This window comes from Cornus florida, unplaced genomic scaffold, assembly GCF_030987335.1.
Source record: "Cornus florida cultivar Cherokee Brave unplaced genomic scaffold, ASM3098733v1 CherokeeBrave_3.0.0_Hap2_Chr11, whole genome shotgun sequence".
Classification (NCBI taxonomy): Eukaryota; Viridiplantae; Streptophyta; class Magnoliopsida; order Cornales; family Cornaceae; genus Cornus; species Cornus florida.
In genome coordinates, this window is record NW_026775581.1 from 93,713,910 (window position 1) to 93,729,435 (window position 15,526).

The window sequence follows — 15,526 nt, forward strand, 5'->3', positions numbered from 1 at the left end:
GAATTTGAAGAACTATTTATTTGAATGGGGTGGGGATGAGGGTTGGGAAAAAAACCGGCCGGATTTGGGGTGGGGAAGGGGTGCCCCCGCCCAGATTACATATGGAATTATTTCTATTAGTCCTTGCCATGTTATTGTACTTACCGATTTAACATATATATATATATATATATATATATATATATATATACACTTCTAAATAAAACTCTACTCATTCTTATCTTTTAAGGCGGGGGCGGAGGCGGAGGCGGAGGCGGGGGATGGGGCGGGGGCGGTTATGAGAATTAGGGATAAAAAAAATAATCGATTTTGGTAATGCCAAATTTAAACGAGGATAAGAATGGGAATGGGGAATGAAAACCCCGCCCCAAGCTGCCCATTGCCATCCCTATCCCTAAGTATATTTGTACATTCTCTTTTCTTCTTTTAACTCTTATTCACTGAGAAATGATAAATTTATTTTCAAAAAAATCGGATTGACCAAATTAACATATTATATATAGTTTAATTTGTGTAAGCTTGATAATTTATCAAAATATCATTCATGTAATAAAACAGTAGATTAAATAACAAAAATAACATTTTTTTAATTACTAAAATATAATCTTAAATGGAGAGATTATTGAAACAAGTACTGAATAATAAAATAACAAAAACAGAAATAGATGGATGTAATAAAAAACCGCCAAATTAACTAATCACATTAAATAGATCCATATCCGATTCATTGTCGGGTTTAATTCAGGTTCATTGGCCGAAAAGAGAAAAACCGGAAAGTCGAAGAAGAAGGGAGAAGAGTCTAGAGTAGAAGCGGGAAATAAATCCTTCCAAATTCCAATGACTTCATCATCTTCCCGAACCCACCAGAACCGCTTCTCTCTCTCCACTATAAATAGGACCTTTTATTATCCAGAAATAGAAACAAATCAATCAATCTCTCTCTATCTCTATACTCTGTGTATTCCTTTGATTTTTTGATCGTTTGAATCGATGGCTGATGTTGGAATGGAAGAGGCAGACACATTTGCTTTCCAGGCGGAGATCAACCAACTTCTCAGGCTCATCATCAACACCTTCTACAGCAACAAGGAGATCTTCCTTCGTGAACTCATCAGCAATGCCTCTGATGTAAGTCACATCTGCATATATATATATATATATATATATATATGGGTAATGGGTTTTCTTTGCCGTTCGGATTTTGGGCTAAATTTGTTGAGTTTTTTTTGTTTCTTGTAGGCGTTGCAAAAATTTAGATTCTATAGCTTTAACACTATATATGTATATATGTATATTGAAATACACATGCATCTATAGTAGATAAACAGTATATATGTTAATCAAACATTGATCTGTTTTCCTATTATATGTGTGTGTGATTGATGGGTTTCTTTTATTTGTTTGAATTGGGGTTAAATTTGTTAAAGGCATTGGATAGGATTCGATTCGAGAGCTTGACAGACAAAAGCAAGCTCGATCCTCTACCAGAGCTTTTCATTGGAATGATCCCAGACAGGGTCAATAACACTCTCTCTATAAGGGACAGTGGTATTGGAATGACTAAAGCAGGTACTAATGTACTATATGTCAAGCAATTTCAATCTGTATATGTCACTTTAATTTTGGGTTTTTGAGATTGACGGAAATGGGTTATTTTCGTGATGATTAGAATTGGTGAACAATTTGGGGACGATAGCGAGGTCGGGGACGAAGGAGTTCATGGAGGCATTGCAGGCTGGGGCTGATGTGAGATGATTGGGCAGTTCGGTGTCGGGTTCTACTCTGCTTACCTTGTGGCTGAGAAAGTCATTGTGACAACCAAGCACCCAGACGATGATCAGTACGTCTGGGAGTCTCAAGCTGGTGGGTCTTTCACTGTTACTAAGGACGTTCATGGAGAGCCTCTGATTAGAGGGACTAAGGTCACACTATTCCTCAAGGAAGATCAGGTAAAAATGCAATCATTATTGATATATATGTATGCTTGCAAATTTTGTACCTATATACTAATTATTTATGCACACACATTACAAACGTACTCTTCCTCAATGGAGAGAAGTTGAAACTGAAATCTTTATTGTATTGATATTTAGGTCCTATGTGTGTGTATGGTTGCATCTCTATTAATCATTTATGCTTTGTAAATTAATGGTTCAGCTAATAAATCAAACATTCATGTAAAATTTGGCTTTGACATTTTTCTAAAAGTTTAAATTAAAATACGGCCACTGTTCTGTGTGTATGAGATGTAGAATTAAACTCTACTGCTGGTGGAAAAGTTTGGCTGTAGACTCGTAGCATGTGGCCTAATTTCGGAAATTTGGATAGTTCAGATTCTGTTTAGGAGGAGGATAGTTTTATTACTATAATAGATATGTTTTATCCTAATGAGGTTGAGTTGGGTTGTTAGAATTTGCTTGAAATTATAGCGATCAAATCTTGAAGATATTGTAAATTCGTGGCATTAGGACTATTACAAATGCACGTCTATATATACTATATATTTGACCAATCTGAATTTGTTTGTACAGTTGGAGTATCTAGAGGAAAGGAGGCTGAAGGAACTTGTGAAGAAGCACTCGGAGTTCGTCAGCTACCCTATCTACCTCTGGACGGAGAAGACCATCGAGAAAGAGATCAGTGATGACGAAGACGAGGAACCCAAGAAGGAAGAGGAGGGTAATGTTGAGGAAGTAGATGAAGAGAAAGAAAAGGGCACCAAAAAGAAGAAGATCAGTGGGAGCTCATCAACAAGCAAAAGCCTATTTGGCTGCGAAAGCCTGAAGAGATCACTAAAGAGGAGTATGCTTCTTTCTACAAGAGCCTGACCAATGACTGGGAGGACCCTCTTGCTTGGAAGCGCTTTGCGGTTGAAGGGCAGCTCGAGTTCAAAGCCATACTCTTTGTGCCAAAAAGAGCACCATTTGATCTCTTCGACACGAGAAAGAAGATGAACAACATCAAGCTGTATGTCCGGAGAGTGTTCATTATGGACAATTGTGAAGAGCTAATTCCGGAGTATCTTGGATTCGTGAAGGGGGTAGTGGACTCTGATGTTCTCCCCCTCAAACATTTCTCGCGAAATGCTTCAACAGAACAAGATCCTGAAGGTGATCAGGAAGAATCTTGTGAAGAAGTGCATTGAAATGTTCTTTGAAATTGCTGAGAACAAAGAGGATTACAAGAAGTTGTATGATGCGTTCGGGAAGAATATCAAGTTGGGTGTTCATGAAGACAGCCAGAACAGGGCCAAGCTTGCTGATATTCTCCGATACTACTCGACCAAGATTGACGATGAGATGACCAGCTTGAAGGATTATGTTACAAGGATGAAGGAGGGACAGAAGTACATTTACTACATTATTGGCGCGAGCAAAAAAGCAGTTGAGAACTCGCCCTTCTTGGAGAAGCTCAAAAAGAAAGGATACGAAGTTCTATTCATGGTTGATCCCATTGATGAGTATGTTGTTGGGCAATTGAAGGAGTATGACGGAAAGAAACTTGTATCTGCAACAAAAGAAGGGTTGGAGCTTGAGGAAGAGTCCGAGGAAGAGAAGATAAAAAAGGAGGAGAAGAAAAGGTCATTTGAGCACCTATGCAAAGTGATGAAGGATATCCTTGGTGACAGGGTACAGAAGGTGGTTGTTTCTGATAGAATTGTGGATTCGCCGTGCTGTTTGGTGACGGGAGAGTATGGGTGGACAGCCAATATGGAGAGGATCGTGAAGGCTCAGGCTTTGAGGGACAGCAGTATGAGTTCTTACATGTCTAGCAAGAAAACCATGGAGATCAATCCAGACAATCCAATCATAGACGAACTGAGGAAGAGGGCTGAGGCCGACCCGAACAACAAGTCGGTGAAGGATTTGGTGCTGCTGCTCTATGAGACTGCTCTTCTGACCTCAGGGTTCAGTCTTGATGACCCCAACACATTTTCATCTAGGATCCATAGGATGCTGAAGTTGGGGTTGAGCATTGATGAAGATGAGACTGCAGGTGGTGATGATGCTGAAATGCCGCAATTAGAGGAGGAGGGGAATGAGGAGAGCAAGATGGAGGAAGCGGACTGAGTGAAGATGTTTGCCATCGGAGAATGAGCAACATGAAGCTGCTGTGAAGTGAAAAACAATCGTGATTTTTCTTTCTTTTTTTTTCCTATAAATTAATATCATGTTTTGTTGTTGTCATTTTTTTTTTTTTTTTTTTTTTGGGTTTGTCTTGCACTTTCAGTTGTGTAAAGAACCGAAGGAGACTTTAGTGTTCTGAATTTGCGCCATCTCACACAATTTTGAAAGAAGGCATTCTTATATGCTCTCATTCAAAATATGTAGTTGATGACATGAGTCTTGAGTTCCCAAGTTTTTTACTTGGGTGTTGGATACATAACTACATGTCCAGAATTTGTTAAAAAAAAATTGATTGGATTAAAACTTGGTGTCATAAAAAAGGTTTTGGAGGAATTAGGATTCAATGGTTTGATTGCAATTTTTTAGTTGTTAGTGGTCTTTAAAATCAGAATTGATAATTTTCCTCAAGAAAAAAACGAGCGCTGTGCTTTTTAATTCCAGTCATATATAAATTTCTTGTCACACATTTAGTCATCGGGCGGGAGTGCAAAAAATGGAACTTGAGCAGTTTTATAGTTTTTTTATATCTGCCTTCATGTTCTAAAAACTTGGTTTTCATTACCAATTGTTGTTTTGATTTAGATCACCAGAAGTATTTTTGTATATATCGATCTAATAAAAGAGTCAGAAAACTATTGGAGATTCTGTTCACCACAAACTTCTGATGTTGGTTGCAAACTTGCAACAGTAATTTGGATTTGAAAGGGCCCATCTTTTCATGACTATTGACGCTTATAGTTGGCTTGGTCATGTCCATTTTTTTTATCTTCATCTTTGTCAAGAAGTGATCGATCAGTGTATGTGCGTGAGAAAGAGAGAATTTTGGTTAAGAATTTGTACAGGACATGAAGAGTTCCAATATAGTAGACTCTCCGTACTGATTTGTTACTTGCAGACTCTCCGGCTCATGCATGGAGGAAGCTTTGCACCGAGATTGAAACATATCAAACCCCACATTAAAACTTACGAAAAACAGATTCAACAAGATTCTTGTATTTTAATTGGATCAATGCTTATGTCCAACTCAGTTACGTGAAATTGTTGGGTGAACTTTATCCAACCTAACGTGATCTAATAAAGTTGGGACAAGTATTTAAAAAATAATATAAAATTAAGTTGTTCATCATCTATTTTTGGGTATAACCTATTTATGTGAGATTTTTTTTTTTTTTTGGGTTAATTTTATTGAAAGTTTGGTCATATATTACCTTGAAACAATTTTTGAAAATTATACAAACGTTGTTTCGTTTTCCACTCACACTCCAACTGTAACTTTGTTAAAAAAACCTTTAGCCTACAGAAATATATTAAAAAACAAAATTTATCTCCAAATGTTTTGCAAATTTACAATTATATATATTTATATATGAGACACTATATAATACTCATATATATATGGCAAAAGTGCAAAATACTTCAGTGAATCACCCGGAATCTTCCCCTATTAGTCAGTCCAGAGATCACAAGATAGTCCAATGTAATTGAATATAAAATATATTTATAAATAATTTTTTTTTTAAATATATATGTTAAGAAATTGTATATTTAATTTTTTAAATATATATATAGTATTCAAATTCATGTCTTTTAAATGCATTAGGGTAAATTAAATATGGTAATAAATATTCCCTCCGGAAAACGTGACATTATTTTTGAGACGGATGTAGTATGTATATTTATTTTTAAAATATATTTAATTTCAATGTTAAGGAAGAGAAAAGTTTTAAATATCAAAAAAAAAAAAATAGTTGAGAGTGTTTTCTGCACCGCAGACCCTGAGTTCCATGGTTTATGGCAACCAAGGATTCCGGTGAGATTCGAATTCCGCCACCACCATCATCAAAGTGGACATCTTTCCTTCATGGCTTTCTTTTTGCTTTATCTAATCTATATCTTTCTCTGGTCAAAAGAGACGCACTCTTGATTTCATCATCATCTTGATACATCATGAACATGAAATCTTCTCTCTAATACCAAAGTTCACTTCATGTTGAAGCTTAAAAAGGGTGAAATCATTAAACCCAAATCGGAAGAGATAATAATAATATATAATTTAAAAAAGAAAAAAAGAAACAAAAAAAAGCAGAGGTAATTAAAAGTGAGAGCAGATAACTACCCAGCACTACTCAAAATGAACAGAACCTACTAAATTCAACGAATTGTGATGCCCACAAGAAGATTATTTCAGATCCATACCCACTGTATAGAGAGGAGAGAGAAAAGCTAATGAGGGCAATATTGTCTTTTAAATTTGCCCATACATTGGATTAAAAAAAACAAGGGTAAATTTGTCACTTTGTATATTTTTAACGGTAAAAGTGACGAAAATGTAATTTGTGGTCTAACTAATATTTAGAGTAAAGTGCAAAAAACCCCCTGATCTTTCTCTCTCTCCCAACAACCCCCCCTAGACTTTCATTTTTACAATAAACGCCATGAACTATCCTAATTTTTGCAAAAAACACCAGGCAACACTGTTCCGTCATCTGATTATTACGTGGCCTAGATTATAATTTCTAAATGACAATATTACCCTTGTTATTGTTAGGTTAATAAATGATTTAAGGCCCCAAATTGAAACTCCCCATTGTTAACCCTTCACGCCATCTCATCTCTAAGGTCTCACAATTCTCATTCTCTGCAACCCACCCAAAACTGAGCAACTCCATTTGTAGTTGAGGAAGATGATATTGATGTCGGCGACCATAAAGCATGAGTATACAGTTCACGTGATCAAATTCCCATCTCTAAGGTCCACTGCCGTCTCTAAGGTCGGTGTTGAGGAAGATGACATTATTGTCGACGACCGTATCAAAGGTCCACCGCGGTCTCCTCTGCCATACCCACGTTTACTCCCGCTTGGCTCGTTTCCAAACTTTATTCGATGACCTCCTGAAAGACCACACGCGATCGATTCATACTTTGATGCTTTGGAAGCTGCCACCAAACTGCTTTTCCAGATGCACACCTCCGATTGTCTCAGTTCTGAACTTCTGATGCGAGGGCTGGTCACGTGCATCATAGAGGATGGAATTTCGATTTCTCTCTTGATGCTGCCATAAAAGTCGAGTTCCCTTGATTTATTTCTATACAATCAATTTTTTGCAAAGGTTTATCTCTGTATTCCCAAACTCATCCATGGAGTAACCTTTGGACAAGGAGAATGAATGAGAAACATGTTGACTATGAGTCTTGTGGGCTTTGCGAGTTGTATAGTAGGGATAAGGATTGATGTGCTGTCCATTTGCTATTGGGTACAGAGGCACTAGGGTAAATTGGTAATCCTCTATTTTCCAGTAACCTCCACTAACCGTTTTGTCCTTAAATGCACATTTTTGATAGTTTAGGGAGACAGTTCTTAGTATAGGGGGGTTTTGTGAAATTTGTTAATAGTTTAAGAGGGTTTGTTGCATTTTATCCTAATATTTATTTTCAAAAAATATCTCTATGATATTTGTCCAAACCTCGTCGAGGTGCCATTGAAAGTAATCCTTCACCACTCCTTTTCTTTATTCACTTTCTTCTATAACCCTCTGCCTCTCTAACTACCCACCACCTACTTCCTCTAATTATCTCTAAACCAAGAGAATCAATAATGCTACAACCCAAAATTAGTCAATAATCACAACCCCACCACCTTCGACCACCATTTACTGGGAAATTTCTCTCTGGTGAGAGTTCCGAATCGGGTGAGGCGGAGGAAGTTCCGGCGATAGCGACGGCCGTGATGATGGGCGAGGTGATCCAACAGTGGCCGCCACCACTCTTCTCGTCTCTTCTAATTTGCCACCGCCCTCTTCTTTCTCCTCCCGTCACCGATGAATTATGGCCGACAGCGTTAGAGAGAATGGAAGATTTGCAGCAAGTGGATTGGATAGAAGCAATTTGTGAAAGTGTTATGCTATTGTTGAGCTCTTTGCAACAACACATGGTAATTGGTGATGGTTGTGTTTGGTGGGTGAGCAGTGGTGGGTATGTTCGAGACTCATTTGGTCTCACCGCTGCTGTGATCCAAACTTGACGCCGCTGTGCGTAACACCGGTGAAACGCCCCTTCAAAGATAGTTATACTTGAAAATTAATGGTCAATAACTAACTTAATTTTATATTAATTTTAAACACGTGTCACAATTTAATTGGACCACATTATCAGATTGGAAGAACTTCATCGAATTTGATTTGAATCTAAGTATTGTCCTCAAAATGTCTTCCATCTATGTGTAATTTTCTTAAAGTATTAACAAATCACATGAGGTCTGAATTAATTTAACCCATTTTGTTTGGTGCATTTGGGTTCTTCGCTATCGTATAGATTGTGCCAAGAATTTCTTCATTCACTGCGTCAATGTCACCATCAACATTTTGTTTTGTGTTGGATAGATTGTCCCAAGAATTTCTTCACCCCTTCAATCGTCAAATGTTAGTTCAATATTTCATCATCCCCTGCGTCAATTATCATTATAGTCAAATGTCAGTTCAATATTTCATCATCCCCTGCGTCAATTATCATTATAGTCAAATGTCAGTTCAATATTTCATCATCCCCTGCGTCAATTATCATTATAGTCAAATGTCAGTTCAGTATTTCATCATCCCCTGCGTCAATGTCATTATCAAATGTGTCCATATGATTAGACCACTGAGGAGAAAAAGTGACAAATTTTAAATCTAGTGAAAATAAGAATCAAAATATATACAAAACGTGAGAATAAAACACGCACGTGAGAGTGACACATATTACTATTTATTACTCTTTGATCTCAGATTCACCATCATCATCTTTTCTAGGGAGAGAAATGGCGGATCGGTTCCATAACCAGGCTAAACAGTATTCGGAAACTCGTCCCAGTTATCCCGACGAGCTTTTCCAATTCATTGGATCCAAAACACCCAATCACCACCTCGCTTGGGATGTGGGAACTGGCAACGGCCAAGCTGCAACATCTGTAAGTTTCCCTCTCTTCATGTAGGATCCAACTATGAATTAATGGATAAAACATCATTCTTGACTTGTTCAATGCTCAAACATGTCTAGTTTGAAACATCTATTCTTCTGTATTAATTAATACAAGTCAGTTTCAGTTAGCTAGGATGTACAAGAATGTGGTTGCTACAGACACCAGCCAGAAGCAATTGGACTTTGCACCCAAGCTGCCCAACGTGCGATGGATATGTACAGCGCCCAACATGTCCATGGCCGAGCTCCAGCGAGATGTTGCAGCAGAAGCAAGCGTTGACCTAATTACCATTGCTCAAGCCCTCCATTGGTTTGACCTCCCAACCTTCTACCAGCAAGCGAGGTGGGTACTCAAGAAACCCCATGGGGTCATCGCTGCATGGTGCTACACTGCGACTGACGGCGACGATTCGGCTTGCAATTCGAGCTCGGCATTTGATTCGGTCTTCCAACGCTTTTACTCTGATTCCGGTCCTTACTGGGACCCTGCTCGCAAGTTAGTGGATGACAAGTACAGAAGCATTGATTTCCCCTTCGAACCAATCGATGGAGCCAATCACACCGGGCCATTCGAGTTCAAAACAGAGAGATTGATGGATTTGGATGGGTATTTTAGATTCATAAGATCGTGGTCAGCCTATCAAATAGCACAAGAGAAGGGTGTTGAACTATTGAGAGATGATGTGATGGAGGATTTTAAGCGTGCCTGGACTGAAGATGGCAATAACAATCAAAAGCTAGTTAAGTCTTCAGTTTATCTAAGGATAGGAAAAGTAGGAAATTGGAAATAAAGCATGTATCAAGTTATTCTTCAAGTATTATAAGGGTCCAAGTTATGTACCTGTCTTTATTGTATCCTAATAATGAATCGTGATGAGATGTAGCTGAAAAAATCAACTACCTAACCACGGCATTGCTATTTTTAGTCTCATTTCACCTACAGGGAATAATTTTTTGTTCTTCTTTTTGGGGGTCTTAATAACTCTCACTCATGGTGTCTATGGAAACTTGAACCCACCTAAACATTTCTCACCACTAAATAACACAAGGTAATAAATCTAGTTTCATGAACCAAACATGATCAAATTGATCTAATCCTTTTCTTTCATCAGATAACAAGTTGCACAATTTAACTCAAACCCAACTGACCCAACTAGTCACAATTCACCATCAATTTCACTAATTTTCCAATTGATCTTTATTTTTGGAACTGTCAAACGTGTTTTTTTATGACACTAGTGGTTCTTTTCAATTAATAGAGTGCTCTAGAAGAATTTATACTAGCTCAAGCCAAATCAGAAACACCATGAACTATACTCGAGTATTGATTCAAATAAAATGAGAAACCATATTTCCATGAGAAGTCTGAAGATCCCGGTGCTGAATGTTATCAAAAAATAAAATTACCCTGCGACTGTTGTTTTATATCATTTGAATAGTTGGTTTACAAAGAAAATAAAAGCCAAAAGGCACTATCACCAGGAGAAATAAATTAAAAAAGAAAAAGGAAAAGAATTCATCACTCAATAGGATCTGAAAAGAAAGGGAAGTATATGGAAAGTGATAATTAAACAATTACTTTCAAACAAAGGGAAATGGGATCTCACTGTTGTGGCAAGAGCTGACTACCATACATCTTCAAGCTACTTCTCAGCAGCAGCATTCTGCCTCTTGTTATATCAAGGATTATATCAATAAAGACAATAAATAAATACAAGATGCAAGTGTTAGAACTTACATGATTTCTTAATCCTAAAGATTCGGGGGATGACGAATTCTGCGAGCTCCCTATAACCAGATACCACAGCAACAATTTCAAAGAGAACAACACAACTACCATCATGTCATGATGACTTCACTTCAGTCCCGGTAAAATAATGACTACTAAACCATATACTCTGCTTCACCTATATGAGCAATCATAGAAACAATCAACTCGAAAGGATACAATTTGAAAATCTACTAGTAAGTATATAACTGAAAATTAAAACAAAGTCATTCAAACATAGATCAAAGTAAAAACAGTTGAAGAGATTTACACGAAGAATCACAAGGATGAAAGTGGAATAGCATACCTTCAGCCAAATTTATTGAGACATAGCATGTTCTTTACTACTTCAATAATAACATTCTTCATCCACTAACAAGGCCACTATTTTTCAAAACCCAATTCATATTACATTCAATTAGACATATTAATCAACCCAGCAAACTAACAAGAACCAATAACATAAACAAACCATCACTGCATATATATGTATGTAAATCAATATAATTCACATTCAATCGATGAAACATAATCAACCCAGCAAATTAACAAAAACCAATAACATAAACACCCCGTCAATGTATATATATGTATCAAAATTTACCTGGCGCGATCGCCGGGTGGGCCACCCATCCGAGCACCGAGGGGCTTGAGGGATTTCTTCAAAGTAGCAGGGACGATTTCAGAGGGCAAATTGAGGTAGGTTCGAAGGAACTCAATGCCGTCATTGGTGAGGTGCAGTAGTAGTGCATCAAAGCGAAGGTCTCTCGCACGTATTCCTTGGATTTGAAGCCCTGCATCAGCTTTATCACCTGAAGATTCCGCACATCGATTTGGGGATGTTTCACCAAATTGTAATCTTTTTTGGCATAGCAAACTCCCTCTGTAACTTTTACGGAAATTTGTGAGAAGGAGATTTAAACACCGAATCAAATAACCTGAACAATAAATAAATGTAAACACTAAACATATAAGCGCATGTGTGTGTATATGCATAGAGAGAAAGTGGGTGTGAGAGAAAGAGAGACTTTGGAAGAGGTACTTGGATATCTCTCGGCGGTTCTTCTCTGGAATCATCTGAAGAGAAAATGACGAATCATATCAAATTGATCAACGCAAAAAGCTTATCTGGAGAAGAAAATGTAGATATGTAAATACACACACATCTAGATATGTAGAAACAGCGAGAGATTTCAGAGTTACCATGGTTGCGGAGAGAGAAGCTTCGGAAAACACTCTTCTTGCTTATTGCCCATAAAACCCTAAAACCATAGCCTGCTTGGCTGCTTTAGCGCCCTATGAGTATGTGCCATCTAGAATTGGGCTTGAGCTTGGTCTTGGGCCTTAAGAACCCATGGACTTTTTGTTTAAAAACCGGGCTACAAATCATTAATAATCTACTCTAATAGTTTTGATTTACATAACAAAAATAAGAATAATGATATTTGCACCGAATTGTTACAAAATTAGAAAAGTATCAATATCTCTCAGGTCGTAATAATCCTCACTACAAGACATAAATTATCATGAAAATAGACTTTTTATTACGGTGCGGAACCGTGGTTGAAAATAGACTTTCTACCACGGTTTTGCATCGTAGACTTTCTACCACGGTTTTGTACCGTGGTAGAAAGTCTCTACGAATGTTTCTGATTAATTATTTATGCATAGTACGTGTAAGTAGAGGATTCTACTTCTTTATTTATGTATAAATAAACAATTAAAATAGATAGGTTTGACAATTAATTACAACAAATCGCATAAGTAAAGAAATATGACCTTCCACTTACATGTATTATGCATAAATAACCAATCAGAAACATTTGGTGCAACAATTTGGTGCAATTATCATTACTCCAAATATAAGTAGTCCCAGCTTCAAGACTATTTTCTAGAGTGGATAATAATGTTATTATTATATGATCATATTTAATGTTGCCATCTTTCACTCTCAATTGTTCTAATTCTATTTGTCTAATGTGTCCGGATTTTGTATTACAACTCTTTATATAATTAAAATTTATAATCAAGCTCAATATATAGAACATTTATCCCAACTTGAAAAACCTAATAATAGTTGACGGTAAAGTTGTAAAAATTTAGGATTATCTCAGAATCTGATTAAGAAATTAAGTTATGATTTAATCAGACTTTGAATTCTATAAACGCAAAATTTTACAAACACCCCATTTCTTACAACCATTACATCAGTTAAGCCCTAATATTTGAATTTGAATCCTCTATAATTAGATTTGTGATTAGGTACGTTTTGGTTCTTTACCTGTCACGCTCAATGATTCAATTAAGTTTTGTTAATTAGACTTAATGTCACCCGAAAATGATTGTTTGGACAAAGATTTACTCATGGAGCTAGAGGGTTGTTACCGACAGTTGTATACTGATACCATATTACACTCGTAAGATAGTAATTTATACGTTTTTACATGTTGTCCAGACAATTCAAGAACTGACATGTGACAGTCACATACGTATCAATTGTTACCATCATTAATCTTAAGATCAACATCAACCAAGTTTTTGTAAAGTAACCACAAGTCCCTAAATTAATTACCAACTCTTGGATTAATTAGAGGGGAAAAATCACATAACCCCCCTGTGCTAATTTTTTCGTTCAAAATGCCCCCACTAAAATTAAACACCCACCTGAACTAACAAAACCCATCAAGTTACCGCGAAATGACAAAATTGCTTTTCTAAGTTAATTGTAAATTTAAAACTTATAAATCTAATTTCTATTTTTTTGGTTAAATTTCAAAATTGTGCAGATGTATCTTCCCTTACAGATCAAAGTCCCAGACTTTGATCATACTAAACTTCAACTCTACGGCGCCGATTGGGGCGCCATCGTCCTCTCCGTCGACACCGACTACGATGAGTTGCAATAGAAGCTCGAGGAAGAACCAAAGTATTGTTGTGAACACTTCCTTCTACAGCGGTGTTGCCACAATCACCAACCAAGTCAAGTAAAAATTTTGATTTGGACCTCCTTGTGTGACTTCGGCAACATTTTCCCTCTGTTTGCTCCTCTTGTAAGTAGCTAGAAACACCCCAAATTGATCGGACTCTGTCTTCGCCTGAATATTCGCCGCCGAAGGACACTCTGACTCACCGATTTCAAATAAAATTCTGGCAATTCTTATCGCTGGTGTTTCTAAAATGGGTTCATCGATAAAGGACGATGTTATATTGGTCCAGAAAAGAAAGAAACAAGGTAAGCCACACGGCGATCATCGAATCATTGGAAACCTGAACGCTGTCGCGAACATCGCTGACACTTCACTGAAGAATCGACCTCGAGAGCCACTAATTCGACGCTTGCAAAGTCGCCAACTCGGAATTCATGTGCACCAGCGGACTCGAAGATGAGTCTCTGTATATCCTTGTGGTCTCTTCCGACACCGTCCGGCAAAGATTGACCGAGGGAGAGTCGTTAAGCCATCTGGTCCCCGGCCGAGTCGTGATGGCCGCTGCGATCGTCGCAACAGTTGAGAGTGAACGGCGAGATCTAGTCGATCAGAATTACGTCGTCGTCGACAATAGCAACGGATGTTTGGTCGGCGAGAGAGCTGGATATGGCTCTAATCGCCGATGAAGTCGAGGAATAGTGCCCGATTGACGAGAATTCGATGCGGATGAGTTTAAGTGTGTCGAAGGAGAATTCTTCCCATACATATGCAAGAATGTAAATTCACACACCAAGTCCAGTTTATATATATGTGTTTGTAGAATCTCTCTAATTTTCTGCGAATAAAACTACCTACAATGCTATATTTTCACACAAATTTCCCTCGTGTTCAATTTTTCTTTTCAACCAAACAAGTCAACACAAACAGATCAAACAACAATTATAATCAGAATGCTCTAAATCTAAATCAAAGGAAGATGGAGATGAATATGGGTTTCTGGTGCTTAAAATCAAGGGAAGATGGAAATGAACAGTAGACCCACCAACTCAAGGGTATTTTTGCAATCTTACAATAATATTATAAGTTTTAAATTTACAATTAACTTAGAAGGGCAGTTTTGTCATTTCGGGGTAACTTGATGGGTTTTGTTAGCTCAGGGGGGTGTTTAATTTTAGTGGGGGCATTTTGAACAAAAAAATTAGTACAGGGGGGTTATGTATAATATACTCTTAATTAGATCAAGCCATGCAATCAAAAAGCAACCATCCTTATTGTCCAAGATAGACAAAAACTGAGGCAATAGGGACATGCTTGGTTCATAACGTTAAAAACAGTTTTAAAAAATTTTAAAAACATAAAACAATTTTTAGAGAGTTATAAAAAACTGTTCTCTAAAAACATGTCTTTTTATAATTAAGTTTTCACAAAAACAGTTTTAAGAAAACTCAACCAAACAAAGTTTTTTGTTTAGTTTTCTGTTTTCAATTTTTCGAGAACAGAAAATTATTTCCATAATTACAAACCAAACAAATTCTAAATACTCTGTATTTTTTTAAGATGGATAAAAAATATATATATATAATCCACAAAGCTTCCTCTAATGAGTCATGTAGTGAGACAAAGTTTTTAACTTTCATATTAAGGTTGCAACATTGTGCACATAATTGCAATTGTACATTTGATACGTTTTGTATCTTTTCGATTAATCGCGACTCTATATATAAATAAATATAGTCGGCCCGACCAGT

At 37.0% G+C, this 15,526-nt stretch overlaps 2 protein-coding genes and 1 pseudogene across 11 annotated transcripts; 2 read left to right on the forward strand and 1 right to left on the reverse strand.

Moving 5' to 3' along the window:
- The first annotated feature begins 990 nt into the window (after nucleotides 1-990).
- LOC132284190 (heat shock protein 83-like) lies at nucleotides 991-4,368 on the forward strand (annotated as a pseudogene).
- A 3,925-nt stretch (nucleotides 4,369-8,293) lies between these two features.
- LOC132285426 (small ribosomal subunit protein eS10x-like) lies at nucleotides 8,294-12,151 on the reverse strand. Of its 9 annotated transcripts, none has more exons than XM_059787617.1 (4): nucleotides 12,055-12,134; nucleotides 11,894-11,928; nucleotides 11,456-11,734; nucleotides 10,471-11,235 (listed from the first exon to the last, which is right to left on the reverse strand). In XM_059787617.1, exons 1-4 carry the CDS (start codon nucleotides 12,055-12,057, stop codon nucleotides 11,217-11,219), a joined length of 336 nt encoding a protein of 111 aa, XP_059643600.1. In that variant the 5' UTR covers nucleotides 12,058-12,134; the 3' UTR covers nucleotides 10,471-11,216. The 9 variants fall into 9 exon arrangements, 6 of the variants coding, with proteins under 6 accessions (XP_059643600.1, XP_059643598.1, XP_059643601.1 ...); XM_059787615.1 differs by having other exon boundaries at nucleotides 11,456-11,789; nucleotides 11,880-11,928; XM_059787618.1 differs by having other exon boundaries at nucleotides 11,894-11,979; nucleotides 12,055-12,130.
- Nucleotides 8,646-10,046, forward strand: LOC132285425 (uncharacterized). 2 transcript variants are annotated; one of them, XM_059787611.1, is made up of 2 exons: nucleotides 8,646-9,072; nucleotides 9,203-10,046. In XM_059787611.1, the coding sequence occupies exons 1-2, from the start codon at nucleotides 8,923-8,925 to the stop codon at nucleotides 9,872-9,874; spliced, it is 822 nt and encodes a 273-aa protein (XP_059643594.1). In that variant the 5' UTR covers nucleotides 8,646-8,922; the 3' UTR covers nucleotides 9,875-10,046. The 2 variants fall into 2 exon arrangements, with proteins under 2 accessions (XP_059643594.1, XP_059643595.1); XM_059787612.1 differs by having other exon boundaries at nucleotides 8,652-9,072; nucleotides 9,209-10,046.
- Nucleotides 12,152-15,526: the final 3,375 nt, after the last annotated feature.